The following is a 26,975-nucleotide window of genomic DNA, read 5'->3' as shown; positions in this document are numbered from 1 at the left end:
TTGCTTTTTTCCTGTTTTTATATAATGCTTTACTTCAAGCATTTTTTTGTGGGTTTATTAATGTGTTCATCATTTTTTTTTATTTGACTCTTTATAGGCAATGGTCTGCTGTGTAGGACCAAAAATGGTGATCCAACAAATTAACCTTGCTTAAAGAGCTTAATAACTACAAAAATATGTTTTCTTGGCTGGATAAATGAATGAAAAATATAGGATGGTTCTAATGCTAAAACAGTTTAAAGGAGATTGTTCTAAAATTAATTTCAGATTAACTTTGAGACTAACAAATTTGGTCCATAATTCATAGGTTTGTAGGAGCTCCTGCCTTCAAGAGTGGTTATTGTTGTGCTCAAGGAGAAGCTGAGAAAACTTACTTCAGTGACAGAAGCTTAGAATGAAAGCTTTATTCCCTTGAGCACTCGGAGGTAGCCAGCTCGGGATCTGAGCCTCGTCCTTGAAGGGCTCAGCACATTTAAAGGAGGAAACCATGAAGTGAGGAGGAGCTGTAGCATTGTCTAATCATATTTTGACATAAGGGGTTGAAAAAAGGAGTTTCCATTGTGGATTCTCCCCAACTTGGGGCAGGCCAGCCTCAGGAAGGAAGTAAATGTTGGTGATTAGGCCTTCTCACCTAAACCTGCACCACCTGGTTTCAAGGTCCTTGACTCATGCTGGACATTTGGCTGGTAACTCAAAATGGTAAGACAACCAAGCAGAGAGCAAGCTGCACGCAGTCAGTTAGGTCATGACAGGCAATCAGTTATATACACTTATACTGCAGGTACCTTAGTTTAGATAACTGGCAACTTCTTTCTTTATACTCTTTTGTAATTTATTGGTTAACAGACGAACAGGAAGCATCTGGAGAAACGGGATAGGAGTTAGTCCCTGGGCCTGGGAACATGAACCTAGTTTGAGCCTGCCAACAAGATGGAGAAGCTATCCATGAGCTGGCTAGACTCAGACAGCTATCTCCTTACAGTTAGAGTTCATTAGAGGTTCCAATGTGACATTAGTTAAGTTCTAAGTTAATACTGAAAACATAGGTTTCAGACACTGATCTCAGAATTCAAGTATGAGAAAAGGTGTCCAAAACCAAACTGTGTCTACCAAGATAGCAGAAGTTATGAAATTCAAGGAGCATTCTGCAAAGACTCCTGGTAGAGCGGTGTGGCATGGCATCCAGGAGATCTGAATCGTGGAGGCCAGATGAACCGAGGCTCTGTTGAAAGGCTCCTGTTTGATGAGGAAAGTGGAATATCTAGTTAGCTCTCAACCCTCGTCGTCGTAGAACTCGCTCTAAGCCAACAGGTTTGTGCAGCATCTGCTGTGACATTTCAAGCCAGTGGGAGCTCTGCACCAGCAGCCAGCGCTCTTCGCCCCAGTTTTGTGAGGTTACATCATTAGGGGGAGTTCTTCACTTTTGTACTGGGAGTCTATCAGAATGGCTTCTGTATTGTTCACATAGGTCAACTTTTATTTCCTTTCAGCTATGCAGCATGTGAAGAGCCTGAATGAGACCAGATGGGCCAATGAAAAGAGACATTTGAACCACCTGGTAATCGCTGGCAGCTCATCTGCTGAGGAGAGGGTCAGCTTTGGGAAAATAATTAATAGGAGTTCCAACCCTGTTTTACGCCTGGCTGTTAAGAATAGGAACTCTTCTAGAATGAGATCTGAGGTCCTTGATACATGGGAAAATGTGTATTTCCCTGATGAGTCCATTGAGATACAGGCTACAGAAGAACTTGATCATCTTACTACAACCAAGATGTCATGCAGACCTGCCAAGCCTCTTAGTCTAGATCACAGTGTCGAGAGTGGGCAGCAGTCCCTCCAGTGCACGCAACACGAAAAAGCCTTCCACTCAAACACTGTGTGGACACATGAAGCGTTTCCTTTGGGAGATGACTTGAGGCAGTTCAAGGAATATGGGAAAGCCTTTGATAAGTTGGCTGTCAGTGCCCAAGAGGGGACTCACGTAAGGGAAGAAACTTCTGATTATGACATGTGTAAGCAATCATTCTCTGACAAGTGTAACCACATTCGGCATTTAAAAACATGCATAAAAAACAAATACAGTGAGTGTAGTGATGGCGAGCCAACATTAAACACAAAAGCAAGCTTCCTAACTCTGCAGAGCACTCTGCATGTGTGGGAAAAGTCCTGTGGGTGTGGTGACCGTGAAAAATGTGTTTGTCAGATGCCATCACAGAGGGCTAGTCAGAGTAAAGAGAGTAGTTGTGTGAAAAAATTTTGCCCAAACTCAAATTTCAATGTGCCCCAGAGACCACACACAGGTAAAAAGCCCCATGAATGTAATACATCTTCAAAACTCAACAACCAACCTCAGAGACGTCACAGATGTGGGAGAACCTATCAGTGTAAAGTATGTGGGAAAGCCTTCAAACACACACAAAACCTCTATTTACACCACAGAACTCACACTGGTGAGAAGCCCTATGAGTGTAAAGAGTGTAAGAAGCTGTTCAGCGTGAAGTCCAATCTCAGTGTCCATCAGAAAACTCACACAGGCGAGAAGCCCTATGAGTGTGACATCTGTGGGAATGCCTTTAAGAGGAGGTGTGACCTAACTATACATCAGAGAGTCCACACGGGTGAGAAGCCCTACGAATGTAAAGAGTGCAGGAAAACTTTCAGTATAAAGTCAGGCCTCATTGTACATCAGAGAATTCATACAGGCGAGAAACCATATGAGTGTAACGTATGTGGAAAACGTTTTAACCAGAAGTCAAACCTCTCCACACACGAGAGAATTCACACAGGTGAGAAACCCTTTGAATGTAAAGAATGTGGGAAATCATTTAGTGTCAAGTCATACCTCACTATACATCAAAAAACTCACTCGGGTGAGAAACCTCATGCATGAGATCTGGCCTTGTATGAGAAGACAAACCTCCATGGACATCACAGAGCTTACACAGGTGAGGAATCCTGTGAACATAGAGGGTGTGGAAAAAGTTTGTCATCTCTCCATGTAACTCAGAATTCAGAGCCTGTGGATGTGAACGTTGCAGAGAACCTGTCAGGCTTAAGTCATATCTCAATTAGTGAACTCAAAACAGAGAATGGGATATGTTCAGTAGACTTCTGCCAGATGTCAAATCTTAGTTATTGAGGAAATCCTACAGCTGAAATCCTTTGACTGTGAAGTCTGGTGGAGGCTTCACATGGATAGAAACCCTATGAGTGTAGCCTTGTGGAAAGCCCTTTAGTCAGAAGTCCCACCTCTGAGAATCTCAGTGAGTTCACCCAGGCGAGAGCCTGCGACTGTGAGAGTGTAGGAAAGCCTCTCCCACCTTTGTCGCCTCTCCCTGTGTATCACAGAATTCAGAGCTGAGTTACTCGACAGTGTAATCTAGACTAGTCACCTGCCACATGTCAAACCTAGATACAGGCCAGAGAAGTCTCCCAGCTGAGGGGCCTTAGGAGTGTAAGGACCAGGAAACATTCCCAGCAGATGTGTATCCGAGTAGAAAAGCTCTGCAGATGGAAAGGGAGGAAGTTTCAACAGCAGATACAGCTCAGTACACGCCAAACACACACAGCTGAGTAACTGTTGGAATGCTGTGTGTGTGGAGAAACCTTCTCAGAGCTCACAGTCACCAGGTGAGGGGCTCTGTGATTGTGAGGACTCCTCCAGCTCTGAGGCACCCTTTACTGTATACCAAAGAAGACACGTGGGATAAGCCATACCAATTTAATGTGTGTGTAAAAACTTGGTTCTGTAAGACATCTGCCTGGAATAGACAGCCACTGAAGCAAAACTCTGAATACAAAAGCCGAGGAGGAGGGGAAGACCTGTGAATTTAAAGAATGTAAAAAATACTTCATATTCTTGGGTTGTGTGCCAGAGCTCACATAGGTAACCATGTTCCCACGTATGTCTAACATAAACAGATGTGTGTGCATCCAAAACAACAATCCCCTCAACACTCCTGAGAAGGCACAAGAGTGTGAGATAGGTGGAAACACTGGAGAGCTCCCGGGCTGTAAGTGATGAGTGTAACATATGTGGACAGCCCTTTTGCAGGAAGTCGGCCTCCACATTGAGAGGGAGTTATTGACGTGTGGAAAAGCATCTCTAGAATGGTCATGGATGTGGAAATTGTCACTGTGAGAAGTCCTATAAGCAGAGGGCTCGTGTGCTGAGATTGGCTTTCTGGCCCTGGGACTGGCAGCCTGTATGTATAGTGTCATGGAGAGACCATGTCCTGAGTTACGGGAGTTTAAACATTTGTGATAATTCATTTCTTTCCAACCTTATCCCCCAATTGCAATACATTGTCCCTGGATTTGTACTCGTGGCCAGAAAGGCAGATGAGCTTATCTTTGGCAACAAGGGAGTATAGAGAATGACACTAATTTAAGGACATGTTTTATTGGAGAGAGCAGAGGTTTTATATGTGTTTGTAAATCTCTTATTTGTATGAATGATAAAACATTCTACAAGAGCTTTTTGAAACATAATGCAAAATCATTGTAACCCATTTTACAAGCATTTCAGCCAGGAAATCTTTTGGGTTAGAAAACTCAGGAGAGGGCCCTTCTTGTCACCTGTGTATTTTCAAGCCATTTTGTGGAGAAAAACATGAAATTTCAATAAATTCTAAATGCCTTACTTGAGCACCAGCATTGCATTGAGGAGCTACTAAAGGTTGTATCATGTGAAATATATATATATATATATATATATATCCATAAAACATTAAAATCCGTATGTATCAGAAACTATAAAATGAAATCGTTTCCAGGAAGTGTTAATTACAGTATTAAAGTTTTTTTTTATCTGGGTGTGGTGGCACATGTCTTTAATCCCAGCAACCAGGAGGCAGAGGCAGTCAGATATCTGAGTTTGAGGCCAGCCTGTCTACATAGAGTTAATAGGCCAGACCCTGACTATAAAAACTGTTAAATATGCCAGGTGATAATTGTTTATGATGATGCCTCATGCAGTGGTTTGGTCTACATTTGGGGACATTTGTGTTTGTCACAAAAGTGTGAGAGTTACAACTGACACCAGTGAATACCAAAATGCAGCTGAGCTGCCTGAGGGACACTTGTCCTGAGGAGCCATGACCTCATCCCAGATAGGGCACTGACAAAAGACCAAAGAAACAGTTCTGTCAAGCCCCACTCAGGTGACTCAGTGGGTTCAGTGAGCCCACGGGAGTGTAGGTGAGGGGCTACCTACCAGGGACAGGAGATCCCGGCAGCCACATCACTGAACAGCCCAGTGTGGGGACGACACATGAAAGCTGGACCCCATGCAGGGGACTCAGCCGGCCACAGCGGGTCGGAGTCTCCCTCCAGCAGCTCCTCCTGTTTTATAAAGCTGGGAACAGAATGGACCTTGAGCGTCTTTTACATTTGGGGGGCTTGTGAGACTGTTCGGGGTTTTAATGAGCCTTCCTCCAGGGTGGAACATTTCACTTCAGAGGGTACTGCCACCATCAGGTGCAACATACCCTGATACATGTAAGGTTTGTGCGTGTGGTTTGTCCTCTTAGCAGATCTCTGTATGCGGGGGAGTGCGGGAAATATACTTTTTAAATGTTCATTGTGATTTACGTTAAAGTTTTCCACAGTAACCATTATCCTGGCCTGTTTACGTCTTGTAAGTTTCTAGTTCACATTTTCTTAATCTTTTAACGTATAAGTGATTGTCACCAACTATCTGCCAAGTGTAGATGATAGTGTTTCTGTAACATGGTGATGCCTTAAAGTGAACCAGTACTGCTGAGAGTAAGCAGTGGGATGAGAAAACATGGAGAAAGGTGTTTTTCACAGCTGTCTTGTGAAGTGGTGTAGATGTTTAGGAACAAATGGAACCCATTTCCATCCTCTGAGAGAGATGATATTCTTGGAATAAGTTCCTTTTCATTACTCTCCTCATGCCTTATAGTTTGGCACCATCCTAGCTCTGAGTGTATGCTGTGAAACCAAGGAAGGGTGTGTGCTCACATAAGAGCACAGAGCATGCCTCAACTGTCAACATGACATGCCTGGTGTAGCCACTGCCCTTGCTCCCTGGGACTAGTAAGCAGTACATCCACTCAACACAGTAATGGGAGCTTGCAAGTACATAGCAATAATTTGGTAGGAGGCTGCAACAGAATGTTCTTTGACCACATAGCACCATCTTACCCTTGGCCAAAGTGTGATTTGGTTTTGGTCTTTCTTCTGGATACTTATTCAGACATTTGTCTCAGTAGTGCTTCTTGTAATTAGATGGGATCACTCTTCTAATTTCTTTAAAAAGCTAAGCATGTAGATGAAAGAGGAAGAAGGAGGTCCTCCCCAATCAGTGGACTTGGAAAGGAGCAGGGAGGAGATGAGGAAGGGAGGGTGGAATTGGGAGGGAATAAGGGAGCGGGATACAGCTGGGATACAGAGTTAACAAAATGTAACTAATAATAAAAAAAATTTAAGAAAAAGCTAAGCATGTGACCTAGCTGTATGTAGGATGGGAGTTCAAAACACTTCTTAGAAATAATCCAAAAGACAAGTGGAGATGTGGCAGAAGCCTGTCTTCTGTTGTACATTGGTCTTTGCAGTCATCATTTCTCATTGTTCCCTGTGTCCTTCCAGATGTGGTTCCTATCATTGTCGTTATACAAAGTTTTCCCAACCAGTATAAATGGTGTTAAGGGCAAGAAATAGCCAATGAGGAAACTTCTCTTTTGAAGGACTTGGGACACGATGAAAAACATTGTTTCTTTTGGTAAATAAGCAACAGGCATGTACTTGAGCAAAACAAGCTTTCTGAGCAGAGCCCGGGATTTGGGCAGCTGATTCAAGGTTGCACATGTGAGGCCAACATAGGGTGCATAGGGAGCCGGTCTGTCCACACACATGCTCTTGCATGACCCCCCACTATTGTGGAGAAGTCAGACATCACTTCACTATCTTCCCCTGCAAGTAACCTGACTAACCCTGCTGATACCTTGCTTTTAACTCCCAGATTACAACTCTAGACAAATCTTAAATACACACACAAATTCAGAAATAAAAACACAAGGCTACACAAGGAAATATAAAATGTGGTCACATTGTCCAGAGAATGGTTTATTATAGGGTGAAAATCTTATTTCTGAATTAAAAAAAAAATTAAGGGACTTTCCCCAGATGCATGAAAAAAAAAATTGGAGCATGAGTTTAGGAAGTTACTGAAAATTAGAATAACAAGGATGAGGGCTGTTGGGATGGCTCAGCAGGCAAAGGCCAAACCTGAGGACCTAAGTTCAATCCCTAGGACCCACAGGGCAGAAGGGAAAAAATAGACTCCCACAGGCTGTCCTTTGACCTCCACAAGTACCATGGCACAAGCACACATATGCACCCACAGTAAATGATAAATGCAGTACAAAATAAGTACTAACAGAGGTGAGTCTGACTGCAGAAGCAGTAATTACCAGCTCTTTACAGTAGAGAGGTTCTTGTTTGTTTTGTTTGGGTTGACCAGGCTGACACAGGACTCACAGAGCTCTGCCTGCCTCCATGAGTGGTAGAAATAAAGGCATGTGCCTCCAGGCCTGGCTCATTAGTTGGAACAGGTTGATAATGGCACCAGAAAATAAGTGTATGTTAATCGGGCAACATAGGAAGTAGAGGATCATTATCATGGCTTCTGTTATTCTTTCCGAGTCTTGAGTCATTCAAATTTTATATGCAACAGATTTCATCTGTGAAGCACTAAAGTCTATGTTCCAAATTATTGAAGTATTGAAATACTGAAAGATTCTCTAAAATGAAAGTGTATTGGTGGTCTTGAGTTTAAGGTCTGTGGGTAGGTCTGTAGCACAGTTTAAGGTCTGTAGCACAGAATCAGGAAACTCATGGGGTGGGATGGAAAATGACTTGTTAGTAAAGTGCTTTTATTGCATGGTTAGATGGAATGAAGTAAAATCCCAGCAATGACCATGGTGCATTCCTGCAATCCTGCTGCTGAGGGGGCAGAGAGGGGAATTACCCAAGGTTATTAGACACAAATTTTTGTCTAATCAGTGAGCTCAAGGCTCAGTGAAAGATCCTATCACATGCAATTTTGTTACTTTTTGTAGCTAAGATAAAATCAGATACCATAGCCAAAAGTGACTTATGGAGGAAAAAGTTTATTTTGAGTTACAGTTCCAAAGAGATGAGTCCATCCTAGTGGGGAGGCATGGCAGCAGGAGCGGGAAGCTGCGAGGGAACAGCAAGGCCATACCTCCTAAACCTCCTCAAACAGTGCTACCAATGGAGACCAAGTGGTCAAATGCCGTACTCAAACCCCCACATTCCACTCTCCTGCTCCCATAGGCTCATAACCATATCATAGTGCAAAATGTGTTTGGTCTAACTCCAAAAGTCCCCACAGACCCTGGCATGTTTTAAATTATAACTCCTTATAAAATCAAAAAAAAAAAAGCAAAAAAATTATAACTCCTTATAAAATCAAAAAAAAAAAGCAAAAAAAGCAAATTACATACTTCCAATATATAATGGAGCAGAATATACAATACTATTCCAAAAGAGAATAACAGGGCCATAGTGAGACAGCACTGGACCAAAGCAAGACTGAAACCCAGGAAGGCAATCTCCATATCCTGTTGTTCAATCTCTGGTGTTTTTAGTTTCCAGAGGTTTAGATGACTCTCTGCCTTTTCAGCTCTGCTGCCTGCAACATGCTTATCTTTCTCCTGGGCTGGTTCCACACTCTGTGTAGATGCTCTCTTGGGCAGAAAATCCCATGGCCCTGGCCATCTCCAACATCTTGGAGTTTCCACAAAAAACTCAGGATTCATTTCTGTAGCTTCACACAATGGCCTCTCAGAGACTCTCTTCCTCTCAGGCCTTCACTCAAGGACTACCCTGCCCACATGCTGCCTGGCCTCAGCAGCTTCTGAAAGCACGGAGGAAGAGGCCTTAAACACTTCACTCTTGTATCCGTCATTCCTCTAAAGCCAACCTGCCGTATGGATGATATTGCCAAGTCCACAGTCAGCTCAGGATGGACCCTAACCCCCTTGATCTGCATTAGCACCGCTTTCATATCCAGTTGCTTTTTGGAGCATAAAACCTCTTAGGCCTTTTCCTTCCACAAGTCAGAAGCTTATATGCATGCGATCTTGCCCTGGAGGAACCTTTCCCTTTGTTCTAGTGCAGATCAGGGCTCATTAAGGCCTGTCTTTAGCACAGGCCTTGGCTGTAACATTGAGCTTCATAATGCTCCTTTTCTCTCCAAACTGTATACTGTACACTTTGCATTTTTCTCAGCACTACTGTATTTCAAGATTTTACTAGACTGACCCATTAAGCTCAGCCTCTAGCCTCCAGCCTCCAACAACTCTTCTAGTCCAAAGTTTCAAGGTCTTCCACATTCTTCCAAAAAGCAACATGTTCAGATTCTCTACACCAACACCCAACTCCTGGTGCCAACTCAGACATTAGTTCCTTTTCTGTTACTGTGAAGAAGGACCGCGACCAGAAGTGATAATTGGTCAACATTATTTTTTGCTTACAATTCTAGAAGGACAAGAGTCCATCATTTAGGGCAGGCATGGCAGGAGAGCGGAAAGCCTGAGAAACCACATCTCAACCACAAGCACAAAGCAGAGAGCAAAAAGGAGGTAAAACAACTGTGAAATCTGTAAGCCAGCTCAATAAACTCATTGGTTTCCTGAGTTGGACTATAAATGCAATGGGTTTTTGTTGTTGTTTCAGTCTGCCATTGATGCCCTATCTGGGTTCAGTAGGTGTTTGTACATCCCTGAGAACAGCCTCACTGAAGTGTCAAAGGAGGGTGACTTTTCTGCTTGTGTTGGGGAAAGACTGATAAGAGCTGGTTTGCTGTATCTGGATTGGAAGGCCTCTGCTCTGGCCTGGGTACCAAGGTTTCTAAGTCTGAAACAAGACCTCAATTCTGCCTTAAGTGTTGCTGGCCTGTTTTGTCACTTCTGAACTGGTAGCTGATCTAGCAAGCGGATTATTCTCAAGTGTGAAGGAGCATATTGGTTTGTGCCCACTGACTCTTATTGTTTGATTTTCAAACCAGTTCAGTAGTCTAGACTCCAGCATGCCTTTTTGCTCAGTTCTCCTGTTGGCTTCAGCAGGGTTGGGATGTTGCTCAGGCATAACTCACTGGGCATCTGCCTTACTCAGGCTAGAAGCAGCCATCCTACAGCAGGTTTTCATCAGAACCACTTGAACAAGTGCTTAGATCTGTAGGTGGAAGAATTGCTTGGATTTCAGAAAGACGGATGGACAACTGGGTTCCACAGAGATTGATACAACTCATCGGAACCCAGAAGAACCTAGCACCTCACGTCTTCTGAATTTAGTTCAGGAAATTTTTAAGGTGTCAGATGATTTAGAGAAACTCAAGGTAGGTTGAAGTTCTGGTGATATGCTGAAAAATAATTTTCATTGCCAGAGAAAGTATATTCTAACTTCAAGACTGATGAGAAATGAAGAGTAATGGAGGAAAAGAGGGAGAGAGAGGATTTGACCTCTGTTCCTGCATTTAAAAAACAAAGAGTAATTCCTAAGTTGGTTATGTGTCAACTTAGTTCTCTAAGTACGGAATTTGAACTGGTTCCTGCAAATCATTTTATGTCTATAAACTGTCTAGAAGCTTTTAAAGTTTCAGTGTTAAGGAAATAACAGGCTATCCTATTCATGCCAGAAATACAGAAAGTACACTTTAGTTTTGGGAAGGGCAGTGGGACACATGGGTCCTGTTGGGCTGTGTTATGGACCACAGCTTTGCAAACTTCAGTTCTGACAAACTGGGTTTAAGTGTGGGCTGTTTCCTGAAAATCTACAGGACACTGTGATTTGAGTCAGCTTTGAGCATTTCAAAATGGAGTTAGAGGACCAGAATCAACACACCTAAAATGTCAGCTGCCTGAGAAAGTGAGTCTTGAAGGAAGAACAGGAAAATGATAGGGACACAGTAGCCACTGGACTGGGCCACTGCTGCATTCACTTCTTTCCTGGAATTCACATGTGGATAATTATTCCAAATGGACAGAGAATGTCAGCCCTACAGATGCTATCAGTCACAACATAACCTGGTTATGCTAATGAAGACATCATCTATGCATCAACTGCCCTCATCCTGTTTGGTATTAATGTTAGCAAAACAAGGCTTTAATTATGAAGAGGTCAGTCTCTAAGAACGCTACTGGTAGCCAGATGATGATAGCACAGGCCTTTAATCCTAGTACTTGGAAGGCAGAGGCAGGTGGATTCTGAGTTTGAGGCCAGCCTAGTCTTTCAGGACAGCTGGGACTACACAGAGAAACCCTCTCTCAAAAACAGAAACAACAAAAATGCTACTGGTGAGCAGCCATCCTCCACACCAGCCTCCATCATGCCTTAGCAGGCTGAGCCATGGGGTGTAAGCCCTGGGTAAACAACATTGCTTCATGGTCTGCTTCAATCCCTGCCCTGACTACCTCAGTCACAGACTGTGACATGGAAATGCAAGCTAAATCCTTTCCTCTCCAAGTTGCTTTTGGTCAGTGTTTTAACACAGTACAAGATACAAGTTTCAAATACCAAGATTTACAAATTTGTAAGAAAAAAAATGGTTTTGTACATTATACAAATTTCTTTCAAGGCAGTTAAGTGTAGGGCAAAAACATCTTCAGAGCTAGAGCAAAATGCACACTGACTTGTGCCCTCGGTGATACAAATGTTCAGTGAGAATTAGGTAACTTAAAACAATCTTTTAAACCTACGATAACAGCCACTTCTGTTTAGTGGCTTTGTTTTGGGAATGAAGTGTAGATAATGGGGCAGCACAAATAAATGGACAATGGATTCTTGGTTGCCAACAGCACTGAAGCTGAAATGACACCCGCTGGTCACAGCACTTTAGGTGCCAGCTGTAAGCAATTTAGGGCGTTCACTTGTTCATTTCTATGTGGACACTTTCTATTAGATCAACGGGCAGGCTTTATATTAGCTTCATACATTAGAAAGTCTTGCTTAAGGGACAGTTAAATAGCAATGTTTACACACACTTATTTAAGTACAGTATTTTGAGAAAATATGTACATGGTATTTGACATGGAAATTTTTAATCGTTAGTGTATGCATGTATGTAGGGAGGCTGAATCCAGGGTCCCATAAATGGTACACATATACTGGGGTACATTTGTACCTCAGTCACTATTTAACAAAGCAAAACAAATACATTTTCCATTATTAAACTAGGTCCCTCCAAAGGAATATAAAACACCCAAATATATAAGTGAATGAGGGAATATTTTGTGCAATACAGGCCGTTTAAAAAGCATGTCTAACCCCTATTTACTCCATGCCAGTACCAACTCCCAACCTCCAGTTACAATAACCATAATGTTCCCAGACACAATGAACTCTGACAGACAATATCATTTATTGGTGCATGTATGCCTCCATTGGAAAGTTAGTAACAAAAACTGATAGTTTTCCTTCACTATAAACTTCTGACAGGAAAGTTTTGCTCAAAGTTTCACACATTAACTTATCAATATTTGATTTATTCAAACTGTTCAATGAGACAGGCTCAGTGCTGTAATGCCAGCACTTGGGAGGCAGAAGCAGGTGGATCTCTGTGAGTTCAGACTGGTCTACAGTGAGAGTCCAGGACAACCAAGGCTACATATCCTATCTCGAAAAACCAAAACCAAAACATTCAATAAAACTTTTCTGATAAAGTATTCTCAACTTGTTACACAGGTTCCCCTTGTGTACAAACTTTGAACTATTAAAGAGCATGTAAGTTCTCTCAGTTTTATTGAGTTACAGAGGGTTTGCATTCCTACCAAAGCACCATGCACAATGCTTGAGAAAGCATTCCTCAAATAAACTAAAAAAGTTATTTGTGGATAAAATTGAGACAGCTCTGCCCTCTACCATCAGTTGTTTAGTTCTCTTACATCGGTGGCTTTCTGACAGGATGCCAAGGCCACCTTGCAGGTCACATTCACCTCAGATCTACAGCTCATGAGAATTTAGGCAGAAAAAAACTCTAAGTGCCTCTGTGGGCCTGGCAGCAAGTAATGATCGTCATAAATACACACATTTTTCTGTAGGGATGCTACATGGTCACACAGGCCACACAATGACAACCGTGAGCCAGAGAAGACAGCCAGCTTGTGCCACACAGAATTTTCTTCTCAAAAAAAAAAAAAAAAAAAAAAAAACAAACTGTCCACAGTATCACATTTCTGGCTATCCCCTATGTGTGATTTGTCTGATGCCTGCTGATGGTTTTTGCTAAGAGACCTTTCCACATTACACTGACAGGCGCTCCCTCAGGTGGATTTTCTGATGAACAGTGAGAGAAGACTTATGATAAAATGTCTTCCTACATTCTTGACATTCAAACCGTTTCTCACTTTCATGGGTCACCTGATGCCTGTTAAGGTAGGATTTCTGGTGAAAAGCCTTCCCACACATCTTACATACATAGGGCTTCTCACCTGTGTGGGTTCTCTGGTGCACGGTGAGATGGGACTTACTGTAAAAGGTTTTGCTGCACTCTTCACAGGAGAACGGTTTATAGCCCGTGTGGCTTCTCTGATGGACAGTGAGAGAGGACTTGTGAAGGAATGTCTTTCTACATTCTTCGCATGTGTACGGTCTGTTGCCTGTGTGATTTCTCTGGTGCCTGCCAAGGCTGGACTTCTGGTAGAAGGCTTTGCCACACTCTTTACACACGAAGGGCTTCTCACCAGTGTGAGTTCCCTGATGCATGAGGAGGTGTGATCGCCGGTGGAAAGTTTTCCCACATATGTCACATTCATAAGGTTTCTCACCTGTGTGCGTTTTCTGATGGACAGTAAGGTTTGACTTACGATTGAATGTTTTCTGACATTCTTCACATTCATATGGTTTGTCACCTGTGTGAATTTTCTGATGTATAAGGAGGTGTGAATTAGAGTAGAAGGTTTTTCTACATTGGTCACACTCATACGGTTTCTCACCTGTGTGGCTCCTACGATGTACGTTCAAGTCTGACTTACAGTAGAAGGTTTTCCTGCATTGTTTGCATTCATAGGGCTTCTCGCCCGTGTGAGTTCGCTGATGTATGGTGAGGGAGGACTTATGGTAGAACGCTTTCTTACACTCTTTACATCCATAGGGCTTCTCGCCAGTGTGAATTCTCTGGTGCCTGCTGAGGTGTGACTTCCGGTAAAATGACTTTGCACACAGGTCACAGCCAAAGGGTTTAGAACCTCCACGGGTTCTCCGGAGAGTTGGCTTCTCATTAAAGCTTTTTTCAGACTGATACATTTCATAGAGTTTTGCTCCTTTGGGCACTCTCTGGAACACATTTTGTTGTTTTTTCTGAGAAAAAAACTTCTCGCATTGTTTACATCTATGGGACCTGACTCCTGCATGTACTCTCTGATTTTTGTGGTATGATTTCTTAGCGAAGGTTTTCTCACAGTCACTACACTTGTAATATTTCTGTCCTTTGTGTATTTTCTTATGTTTAGTGAGCTTAAACTTTGTACAGAATGCTTTCTTACAAACACTACACTCAAAAGTTTCGGCCCTTACCCAACTCATCTCTTCGGCATTAGGAGCTACCTCATCGGGCACTTTCTGAGACTCAGCAAACTTACAGGAACTCTGAGCGCTGTGAAACCTCTCATTGGTCCATGATACCCTTGTATTGCATGTCGCGTCTTGCCTACATTGAAAATGCTGCTGAGCACTCGGCGCTCTGTTATATAACCTGTGACGGCTCTTGCTGGTCGGAGAGCCACCACATTCCTTTCTGGGCCGTGTGTCACTGGGCTCATTAGGAGGTAGCACACTCTGCCATATGTCAGGTGCTGCAGGCCTCATCCCTGAAAACTTTCCATTCTTTACAGTCAGATTTGAAACATAGTTTGTGCTCACATTAAATATTTTCCCTAGCTTAGCTTTCTCCTCAGTTGGTGTGTTGCTGTTGGGAATTACAAGATGCCACAAATGTCTCTCTTCGTTGTCCTGGCTGATTTCATTCAGTTCAGTTACTTTCTGGACATCTAAAAGAAAACAAAGTAGCCAAGCTGATAACACATCATAAATATGAAGAACTGCCTTTTCATTCTTATTTCATTATGATTTCAAAATACTATTGATGTATGATATAGGTAGATTTGTCCCCAGTGAATCTATAAATTAGACATTAAGATGTAAAAACCACACTTGAGTCATTAGATAACTAGTCATCTGCCACTGTGAATCTCAGTACATCCATTTGCATTTCTCATTTTGTGATAAATAAAACATCTTTCCCACCCCACCCCCCAAGACAGGGTTTCTCTGTGTAGCTTTGGCTGTCCTGGTCTCAAACTCAGAGATCCACCTGACTCTGCCTCCCTGAGCACTGGGATTACGGGCATGCACCACCAAGCCCAGCAATAAAACATCCTTTATAACTCTTATCTTATAACCAAATATTATGTGTTTTTTCCCAACAAAATCTGAGCTCTTTATGTGCAGATGTATCTGTCACTATTTACACGTATTGTTTTAAAAGCGCAATGCTTAGGGGACAAGCAAATGCTATGTGATGAAAGAACCAGCACAGCAAAATCGCCTGCAGCAGAAGACAGACAACGGAGAATTTACAGACCAACTGAGCAAAATTGTCTATGAGGCTCCACACAGTCAGGGAAGTTTGTGAACTGTAGAAACAGGTAGCAAAATAAAAGAGTAACAATTATGTGAGAGTTCTCCTTGGAGAATGTACAGAGTGATTATCTGATGTGTGGCACCCCTACAACTAGGAGCTGTCAGTGAAAACTGCTCAACATGGCTGGGGCTATTGGACTCTGTCCATCCCAGTCTGTCTGTCCAGGGTGCATTCACTGACCTGGCTGACTCAGCTTTGGGACGTCTTCTCTCCACGGCCCAGTCCCTTGCTCCAACTTAAAGATGACATCAGGCTTGGTAATGCAGTGACCTGTTGATGGGAAATAATAAGACTGAACCAAATTCTAAGTCAAGTGCATTGCAGAAAGAGCACACCCTTGGGAAACCAGTGGCTGCTAGGCAAAGCTGAACATTTTGTGAGACGCTCACGTTCCTCATGATCCAGAACCTTGCCTTCATTAAGTCAAATGGCTTGAGAAGAAAGGGAAGCTGGGACTGCTGCAGGCCTGTGGTCCCCGATGCTTGAGGGGCTAACGCAGAAGGAAGACTACTTCAAAGACTAGTTCCTTCCTGAGCAACTTAATAATATCCTGTCTCAAAACACTAAGAAGGGTGTTGGGGATAATGCTCAGTGACAGGACACTTGCCTGGTATACTTGAAGCCCTAAATTAATCCCCAGCACTAAGAATGAATAGATAGGAAGCAGAAATCTAAGAATGATTTTAGTAAAACAAACTAGCATAATATAATTCAATTAAGAAAGAAAGAAAAAAGAAAGAAGACAGACGACTCAGATATGTAGGAGACAAAGATGATTAAAACAGTGAGATGGCTCAGCAGGTAAACGCACCACATACTGAGCCTCACATCTGAGCTCCGTCCCTAGGACCCATATGGAGAAAGAGCACCAAGTCTGCCGAGTTGTCCGCTGACCTCTAGATGCATGTCCTGGCATGTGAGTGTGAGTGTGCATACATACATATACACACACATGCAAATACACATATACACACAAATATAATACATTTGAAAATTTTTTAAGCAATCTGAATTTTAGAGCTAAGATTCAACAAAAACTTAAGGAAAACAAAAGGTGGTTGCCTGAACAGCAGAAGGCAGAAGAATGTTTAAAATACTGCGATCAGATTCCAAACAAAGAAACAATGGGAGACACATACAAGGAGTTTGCCAGCCAGCCAGCCAGCCAGCCAGACAGGAAATTTCAGGCTCAGTGAGAGACCCTGTCTCAAAGTATCCTGCTTGGGTTTTTTGTTTTGTTCAACTTGACAAAAGCTAGTGATTTGGGACTAGAAACTTCAATTGAAAGAATGTCTCTCTATTCAGTAGACCTGCAGGCAAGCTTGTGGGGAATTTTGACTAATGATTGTGGGCAATGCCAAACTGGGCAGCTGGTCTTAGGGTGTGTAAGAAAGCAGGCTGAACATATGAGCAAGCCAGTAAGCAGCATTCCTCCATGGTTTTTGCTTCAGTTCCTGCCTTGGCTTCCCCTGATGATGGACTGTAAGTGACCTGTAAGCAAAAAAAAAAAAACAAAAAAACCCTTTTTTCCTCAAGTTGATTTTGGAACTATGATAGAAGAGAATAAAGACAGACAGGAATATGCGTAACATCATCTTTTCCTCTGGCCTCCAATGTTCACACACATGTGTATGAACTTGCACACAGTAATGCACATAAGCACAAACACCACACACATACACAAACCAAATTTTTAAAAAGCCAAAGTCAAGAGAGATATATGAACATCTAGATCCAAGAGATTTGCCCAAAAAAAGTTCTGACATATAATCAGACTGTCAAAAGCAAAACATGCATTAGAGGACACCAGAATTGAAGAGGACTCTAAGGAATGGCATAAGAGGCAGATAGACTTCAATTAAACAAAACCAGAACACACTGCCAACCTACAACACTGTGGAGAGATTACCTTTCAAACACCGAGAACTGGCCTTTCCAAAACAAAAGTTGAAGGGATTCGCCACCACTAGATCAGCTTGTGGTGATAAATCCTGTCAGCTTAATAAGGTCTGGAATCAATAAGGGGCAAGCCTCTGCATGGGTCTGTGTGGGACTCCCGGGAATGATTGACAGAGGGGAACAAGACCCTCACCTGGCGAACAGCATCTTCTGTCAGTGTTGCAGACAGAGTGGGGTCCAAGGGGAAGCCACGCTGTTTGCTTGCCTGTCTGTACTCCTTGCTGGTGTGTTCACCTCTGCTGCTAGTGTCATCCCTTCCTGATATGAGACTCTAGCTTCTTCAGTTTCCAAAGTGGATTGAAGCCAGCAAGTCTCCACGATTCTTTCAGGCTTTAACCACTAGACTGAGACTGTGGAGGTGTCTGGCCCTGTGGACTAAGAAGCCGCTGGGTTCTCAGGCTTTCCAGTACATAGATAGTCATTGTCTGCCTACCTTTCTCTATCAGCAGTTAAGTTATTCTAATAATTTCCTTTAACACACACACACACACACACACACACACACACACACAGGGACTCACACACTGATGTTCTGTTCCTCTATGGACAGTGATTCTCAGCTTTGCTAATGCTGTAACCTCTAATACAGTTCATATGTGGTGACCCCCAACCATAAAATTATTCTCTTGGTTTTCAAAACTATAATTTTGCTACTTTTAGGAATTGTAATGTAAATATCTGTGTTTTCCAATGGTCTTAAGTGACCCCTGAGATAGGGTCACTTGACCCCCCAAAAAATGATTGAGATCCATAGGTTGAAAACCACTCCTTACCTAATTAATATACATGCTTAAGAGATGTTATACAATAAGTGAATGAATAACATACCATTATTAAAACACATGAACATAAAACTTAAACAATAAAGCAAGGTACACAAAAGAAAAATATGAAAGTGTATCAATACAGAAAACCATTAAACATAAAAAATTAACCCAGAGGAAAAAAGAATACAGAAAATAGCCACCAAAAAAATGTCAGATACATGTCTTCAAGTATAAAAAAATATTCTCATACGCAGCAACACTATTTCCCAGTAAATATATACACTGAGTAGATGAAGATACCAGGTTGAGTGACAAGCTGCAGAAGAGAACCATTTACTAGGGAGGAGGCAAGCGGACTGAATGTGAAGGGATTGCCACCGCATGCAAACGAGAACCCAAAGCAGCCAGAATTCAAGCAGACTTTGAATCAAAACCTGTAAAAAGATCACTCTACAGTGATAGAAGGAATGTTAAGTAGCGTGTAAAGAGACACAGTGTTGGGCACCAACTTGTAGAGGCCATGTCATTGCCAAACAGAAGAGGCAGGCTGCAGCACAACCGTCTCCGAGGACTGCAGCAGCCCCTCTCACCAAAGGGCAGGCTATTTTTACAGAAAATTTACAAAGAAACACTGGAATCAGAGCACACGATGGACCAAAGAGCCCAACAGACCCCACAGGGTATGAGCAGTATTATCTCACAACTCACGGGGCACACATTACTCTTTAGGACACAGAAAGTGTTAGGAAGCAAAGGAAGTCTTAACAAGTTTAAACATAAGCAAAAACCCTGAATTCATAATGTCCTTTCTGAGTACAAAGTAAAGTAAAAAGATCATCATTAGCTAAATATATATATATGTATATGGAAATTAAACACCGAACTAGAAGACTATGAGTTAGACAGCAAAATACAAATTTAAAAATTTATTGGAACAAATGTTAAAACTGCATCTAAAGCAGTACTGCAAGAAATGTGTACTGCACCAAAAAGAGAAAAATAAACCTAACCCTTGAACAATTTTTTTTTAATAAAATAAAATAAAAACATCACAAGCAATGGTACACAGAAGTCCAAAGTACCTTTAAGCAACTACAATGAACATGACCAAACTGAGGCTGAAAAATCTAAAAGAAACAGGTAACTTGCTGGTCATGCATAAGCTACCCAAATTCAACCACGAGAATACAGCCTGACCAGGTATTAAAACATTTGAATCAATAATAATAATTTTTAAAAAGTCTACTAAGAAAACCTGGGACCACACAGAGCTTCACTGGAGAATTTTCTCAGTTGGGTTGTCTGGCCAGCCCTATCCAGTAATCTCTTTAATGAAATGGAAAGACAGTAATACTATTCAAACATTACATGAAAACCAAGTACATTAAGGACCATTACACTAAAAATTACGAGTTCCTGTTGTAGCTCCCCCTGAAGGGCAGCAACATGGCTGCAGGAAATTCCGTGGCTATTGGCCTCGTCTCCGTCCACAAAGTGAGAAAAAATGTGAACAAGCCCAGGCATGGCTGACAGTGCTCATGTGTCAGTAATCACACCAAAGCTTTTGGGGGATGTACAGATTTCTGCAGTGTGTCCAAGGACACTTAAGCTCATCCCAAAGTGGGTGAAGATACACAGCGGTGCCAAGAGAAGTTGGAGGAGCCGATCAACTTCCTGGCACATTGGAACCAAGGACTAAACCTCTTCTGTCCGTCATCTCCCTTAATAAACATTGGTCACACAACACATACACATACACACACACACACACACACACACACACACACCTATATGTGGTATTAACGTTATGTGAAACACTGATGAATGAAAATGAGGACCCCCAAATGAAGATCTCATTGTCATGGAAATACTCACTATCGATAAAATGTCCATACTACTCAGACTGACTGACCACTGCAATGCAATCCTTATTAATTATCAACAGCATTTTACCAGAACTAGAAAAAAGCCTGTCCTAATCTTCCTAGAGAAACACAAAAGACACAGACAGTCCAAGCATTCTTGAAAATCAAAGCGGATCAGTCATTACATACTATATAGCAATAGTACACAGTAAGACAGTAAGACAGCACAATACTGGCATAAAAGTAAACAAACTGGAAAACAGAACAACAGAGAAACAGCAAATCCATTTATCACAGCCAACTGGTTTTCACCAGAGGCAGCAGGAACACTTAGGAAGGAAGCTCTCTTCAGTAACTGGGGCAAAAACTATATGCTCTTGTGTACAGAAAAATATTAGAACTCCCATTTCTTACCATGTTCAGAAACCTAACTAAAATATATCAAAGACATAATGCAAGATCTGAAACCAGTGCAATAAAATTCAGGGAAGCTGACTATCAATTCTAAGATTTTATTTCCTTTTTGAGATTGGCCTCCCTAGGTTGCCAGGTAGGTCTGGAAGTCCCAGGCCCAAGGAATGCTTCCTCCTCAACTGCCAAGGTAATGGAACCCAGACATGCACAATCACACCCAGCCCAAAGACTGTGGCATGACTTCAAACCACAGCCATCAACAGCCAAAACTGACAACTGGGATTTCATGAACAACAACAACAACAAAAAATAATAATAAAGAAAAGCAAAAGATAGAGTGAAGTGTCAACCTACACAATGAAAGAAAATGTCTGCAACTATACAGGAGGCTAACTTCTGGAATACATAAGGAAAATAATTTGATTAAAAACTGAGCAAATGACTTGAATAGATTATTTTCCCAAAGGCATAAAAAATAACTCAGAAACCCATCAATAGTCAATATCTGTGCAAATCAAAACCACTTCAGCCATATCTAGCTGAAGTATCACTACACTGCAGCTAGAATATTACCAAAACCACAAACAATACTGATGAGGACACATAGAAAGATACATTCATTGTCCTACACTGCTGTTGGGAATTTAAAATAATTACTGTGTGCCAGGTGGTGGTGGTAGACACCATTAATCCTAGCACTGGGGGCAGAGGCAGGTGGATCTCTTGTGAGTTCAAGACCAGCCTGGTCTACAGATTGAGTTCCAGGACAGCCAAGGCTTGTTACAGAGAAACCCTGTCTCAAAAAAAAAAAAAAAAAAAAGGTTACTATGAAAAACAGTATGAAAGTTCCTCAAAAAACTAGAAATAGAACTACCTTTATGATAGGTGCACCTACTGTGTACATATTTTTTAAAAATAAAATCAGTATTTTAAAGATCATGAGTTCAAGGTTATTAGGCTACATGAGAGCTTGCCTTCAACTTAAAAAGGTGTTTATGCATACGGAAGTATTATTCACTAAGAGACCTGAAAATTATTTTGGGTTGAAAGTGAAGGATGTTTTGCTAAGTAAGTCAGACACGAAAGGACAAACGTCACATATCCTTGCTTAGAATGTGGAAGACAAAGTTGTGTTCACAGGAAACAGGCAAGAGTGGCTAACAGCCTAGAAAAGTGGGAGGGAAGAAGGGAGATGGTTAGTGCTCGCAGGGTACAGATGGACAGCAATATAACCGTCAGTTTTCTATAGCACAGACGCATGACCCCGACTGCAATGCTTAAATGTCCCATAAGAGCTAATACAGCATTTAAAGGCTTTCAATATAAAGATGTGATATGTCTGCATAGGCCTGCCAACTTCTGGAGGAAGGTTTACACACACACTGAGTATGAGTGTACTTCAGACATGATTACCATTCTGATTAACAAAGGGAGTGTTTCTAATACTGCCGGGGACTGTCACTCACCCAAGGACGCCAGGCTGCTGTAGGTCTCCAGCATCACGTCCCTGTAGAGCTTCCTCTGAGCAGCATCCAGGTCCTGCCACTCCTCCCAGGAGAAGTCCACAGACACATCCTCAAATGACACCAGCCCCTGTAGTGAAAGAACTCTCCTCAGCCCAAGCTTCTGGGCCTCTCAGAAGGCAACCATGCGGGCGTGTGCTCTCGTGTGTCTCACACAGGCTGCATCTTGGGAGGGGGAAAAATCACTAACATCTTGCATCTGTACTTAATTTAGTAACTCAAAGGAAAAAAAAAAAAGACTACTACTAAGGAATTTTCTGTTCCTAGCAAGAATGGATAAATTATATGCAGTAAAACATGTGCAAGGCCCCGGCTTCATCCAATCTGCAGTAACACACACACACTTATATATACACACACAAGCACACATGTGCACATACACACACTTTAAAAAAGAAGAGAAAGTAAGAAAAAGTAAAAAGAAAAGAATAAGAAGTGGAGAGCGATAGAGCTACATGATCAGGTCACTGACCACCCATTGATTCTGCGTTTAAAAACTTGGTCTAACTCCAACAACTCAAGTACAGTACAGTACTTATATTTTTACAATAATACTTATATTTGCCCCCTAAATCTTAAGGTCTGCATTTTGAAAACCATCCCAGGAAAGGAGGACAGAGAACGAGGCAAATAAGAATAAGTGAGGGAAGCAAGCAGGCCACACACAATTACCTGCAGCAGGAAATACAGCATTAAGAACAGAGACCCTCAGCTAAGGCCAGGTGGGACTGCAGGAGAGCCTATCTCAAAAACAAAAACGTAGCCAGGCTCAGTGGTGCACGCCTGTAATCCTAGTACTCAGGGAGGCAGAGGCTGGCGGATCGCTTTGAGTTCGAAGCCAGCCTGGTCTACAAAGGGAGTCCAGGACGGCCAAGGCTACACAGAGAAACCCTGTCTTAAAAAACAAAAACAAAACAAAAGAAAAGAAAGAGAAAGAAAAGCAAACAAAAGAATACAACCAAGCGTGGTGGTGCATGACTTTAATTCTAGCAGTCTAGACAGAGGTAGGCAGATTTCTGCTGAGAACAAGGCCAGCCAGGGCTACATAGTAAGGCCCCACGTAAAATTAAAAACAAACAAACAAAAAAAACCAAAAACAAGCAAACAAAAAAAGCACACACAAACAGAGAACAAAAAACTCATCCTAGAAAAATGAAGAAAAAAAAAGTTGTGCCTGAGGTAAAAGAAAGATAAATACTTCCAGACTGGGTACATAATCAGCTCAGTAGGAAGTAATTTTGTAAAAACTGAGGGGAAGTACAATGAATGTGATGGGTAATAGATGGATCTTAAATGTGGGGCTGGTTAGTTTGTTTTTGAGGTGGCTCATGTAGTTCAGACTAGACCCCAAACTCTGTGTGGCTAAGGCTGGCCTTGATCCTCCTGCCTCCTGGGTTCCGGGACTATAGGCACATGTACCACCATGCCCAACTAAACATACATGTCCAAAGTTTCTGTGATCAGATATGAGGGGACATCCAACCAGCTAGTGGATCTAGGGCCTTGCACTCAAAAAAACAATTTTTAACAGGAAAATAAGGACTTAGCTAACAGTGGGACCTCAGTCATATGAAGACAATGGATTGTATAAACAAAAGGACAGAATCTGCAGACACATCAACATTCAGTGACTGAGGAAGAGAATGGAACTTGAAAAGATTCTTAAATACTCTTTCTAGGAATAAGGGAAAGTTCAATATTTAAAAATACATCAGTGTATTTCACTGTATGCACTGTTCCATTGGTAGGGGTGTGATCTTATTATTTATTTTATTTTATGCATAAAGGTGTTTTGCCTGCATGTATGTATGTGTATTACATGCATACAGTTCCCACAGAGGCCTGAAGGCCTTGAATACCCTAGAATTGGAGTTACAGATGGTTGTGAGAGGCCATTTTTGGATGCTGGGAATTGAACCCTTGTCTTCTGGAAGAAAAGTCTGTGCTCTTAACCAATGAGCCATTTTTAAAAGAATCCCAGCAAAAATGAATTCAGAACAGTCTTCCCCTCATGATAACATGCAAGTCTCTTAACCTACAATGCAGCACAAGAGCTGAGGGGAAACGGAATAAGGATGCCCTGTCTTCCCAGAAAAGGTTTGCTAGGCCAGCACTTGGGAGACAGAGGCAGGAGGATTCAAGTTTGAGGTCAGCCTGATCTACAGAGCAAGACCCTGTCTACAAAACTGAAACATCAACCAAGAACCTCCCTGTAAGAGGCTAATAAATAAGGCAACAGTTCTCTTCAACCCCGTTGGCTTCCAAAATCATTGACACAGACAGACTACGATTTCTTTTACAAGCTTAAAGCATTGGAGTTGGACAGATTTCAACCCTCTAAATTATTTAACTCTCAGCTACACAACCCACATTACTGGCCAATAAGTTGTCCTTCCTGGGCTGAATCTGCTCCATCAGGGCGCATCCTTCTGTTCACCTTCTGTCCTCCCTCACGTCTTCCCTCTTGGTCGTCCAATCCCAGGCCTAGGAACCCCAAACTCCTCTTCTGCCAAATCCCAAGCTTCAGCATTGTTTTGTGTTTTTTTTTTTTAATTAACCAATCAACTCTAAATTAGGCAGAGCAAGGTTTACATATCAAGGACAGGTGTAGTGAGAATATGCTCACCTGGGCAGCAACCAGATCTTGGAGGGCAGTAATCAGCATGACAATACATAGCACCAGCCCGAACCCCAACCCACTGACACCTGTGAAAAAGTCTTAGGAAGACGCTTGCAATAACATCAACTTAAAACTTACAAACTCCGTGGGATATGATGTAAGCTATTTGCTACAGACCAAAGATGCAGGGATTCTGATTTAGCCTACTAGCTGTTGCAAGCTCTAGTTGAGATTTTACAGAGTGAAGGGAGATGGGGGATTTTAAATGGCGTGTGACGTTTCTAACCCTCGAAAAGAAGTGCGGATTCTCCGGATGGCCACGGTCACCCTTGTGACTGAGTTCCCACAACTCTGCTCCAATTCCTACTTTTCAGCACCACCCAGGAACGCATTATCATACCGTGGACTCATCAAAGGAGCAATCTATCCATGGGGCCAGAGCCATCGGCATGTAACCTCTGGAGAGGGCCTCACACAGCCAGCTGTGTTTATCAGCGTAGGCAACCGTCAGTGCCACGGAGAAGAGGGAAGGCGGTGTGCACGGATGCATCGGGCCGGTACACGGGGAGCAGAAACTTAACTACAGCAAAGGACCCGAGTGAGGTGTGCAAGAGGCACGTCCCCCGCTCACTACACCCTCCACGCAAGCCAACACGGGAAGACCCCCGCTGAGACGGGGAGGCTCAGCGCACCCCTCGGGCCGCCCTAGCACCCAGGGCCGTCGCTGCCAGACGACGGGACCGCAGACCCGGCCGCTACTGCGCCGTGGACCGCGGCTGAGAACAGGTCCCCCAGCAGCGTCGGGGCGCGCGGAGGCTCGGCCACGTCCAGACCGAGGGCAAGCGAAGCCGTGGAACTCGGCCCCGCGCAGGCCTCCCGGGGCCGGGCCGCGGGCACCCGGCCCAGCGGAGGAAACCAGGAGCCCCGCCGGCTCCCGCGGGCAGCACTCACCATGGCGCCCCCGGCCGCCTCCTGCAGCTGACAGGCCCGAGGCGGCCCCACGGACCGGCTCATCTGACCGCTCAAGTGCAAAGATGGCGTGAGACAAAGACCCGCGAACTAGCAAACCCGAGAGGGCCCGCCCCCGAGCCCGGCGGGCGTGCCTGATTGGATGGCGCCCCGGTCCCCGCCCCCATCCCGTCTTGAGTGACCGCAGATGGCACCAATCCACGACTGAGTAAGGCAGAAAGCCCTGGATAGTGGCAGCTGCAAATGTTTTTTTCTGTTGTTGTTGTTTTGTAATTTGTTTTTTTTTTTTTTGAGACATGGTCTTGGCTGTGAAACCCACGCTGGCCTTGAACTCATGACAGTCCTTCCGCCTCAGCCGCAAGGTGCTGGGCTCACAGGAGCTGACCGCTGTTCTCCCCTTGTCCGAAGCTGTCACTCGAGGTGGGTTCAAAAAGTCACGTGAATGACGAACTCCACACAGGAATGTTATTCACAAATGTAAAAAAAAAAAAAAAAAAAAAAAAGACAGTTATTTTTACATTTCCGTCACCATTTTCTTAGGTTTTTTTCTTTGATCTCTGTTTCTTTCTCTGATTTTTTGGCCCTAGGGCTTTGAACAGAGAAGCTGATAGAAATCTAAGGGGAACCGTCGGTCAAAGAGGATGCAGAGTACAAACAAAAATGCGAGGGATGTCGTCATTCAAAAATTCCTGGAATTCACATTTGAAAAATAAAAACAAACAACCTGACTGCATTGGTTTTAACTGACCCCCTGGAGGGTCCCCCTGGGGGCCAGGTCCCGCCCCCGAGGACCGCCCACCGCTAGGCTCCGCCCTCAGAGCGCTCTAAAGGCCTCAGGGATAGGCCAGGCTCAGGACCTGGGATCCTGGTAAACTCCTCTCCTTCCTTACCCCCGAAGGTCTCCAGTCCCATTCTCTGCTGCTTCCCTGCTGAGCAGAGACAGCCACCCACCTGTGTTTCTCCCACTAAATCTCGGTGACATTTACACAGTTGTCTCTGTTAGTATTCCTGCAGCCTGCTTCTCGGTTGCCTAGTAACCGTGATGTCATCCAGCGTTTGCTGGCCAGGTAGACCTGCCCAGGAGCTATAAATAGACTCTTACCTCCCCTCTTTCTCTGGCTCTTGCGCTCTCTTGCTCTGGCCTGCTTTCTCCCCTCCCCCTATCATGTC

The 26,975-nt window shown here is 43.1% G+C and overlaps 2 protein-coding genes across 2 annotated transcripts in view; one reads left to right on the top strand and one right to left on the bottom strand.

Annotated features, from left to right (window-relative positions):
* The window catches only part of LOC110552183 (zinc finger protein 39-like), a 35,112-nt gene extending 30,297 nt beyond the window's left edge, over nt 1-4,815 (top strand). The window contains exon 11 of the mRNA XM_060365011.1: nt 1,491-4,815. Within this exon, the coding sequence (XP_060220994.1) occupies nt 1,491-2,890 (1,400 nt within the window). The 3' untranslated portion in view covers nt 2,891-4,815. The remainder of the gene's footprint in view (nt 1-1,490) is intronic.
* A 7,578-nt stretch (nt 4,816-12,393) lies between these two features.
* LOC110552152 (zinc finger protein 39-like) lies at nt 12,394-25,914 on the bottom strand. Its single transcript, XM_021643253.2, has 4 exons — nt 25,788-25,914; nt 22,160-22,286; nt 15,869-15,958; nt 12,394-15,035 (listed from the first exon to the last, which is right to left on the bottom strand). The coding sequence occupies exons 1-4, from the start codon at nt 25,848-25,850 to the stop codon at nt 13,291-13,293; spliced, it is 2,025 nt and encodes a 674-aa protein (XP_021498928.2). The 5' UTR covers nt 25,851-25,914; the 3' UTR covers nt 12,394-13,290.
* Between the last annotated feature and the right edge of the window lie 1,061 nt (nt 25,915-26,975).

This window comes from Meriones unguiculatus, chromosome 11, assembly GCF_030254825.1.
Source record: "Meriones unguiculatus strain TT.TT164.6M chromosome 11, Bangor_MerUng_6.1, whole genome shotgun sequence".
NCBI classification, from domain to species: domain Eukaryota; kingdom Metazoa; phylum Chordata; class Mammalia; order Rodentia; family Muridae; genus Meriones; species Meriones unguiculatus.
This window is presented reverse-complemented; position numbering and strand designations above follow the sequence as displayed.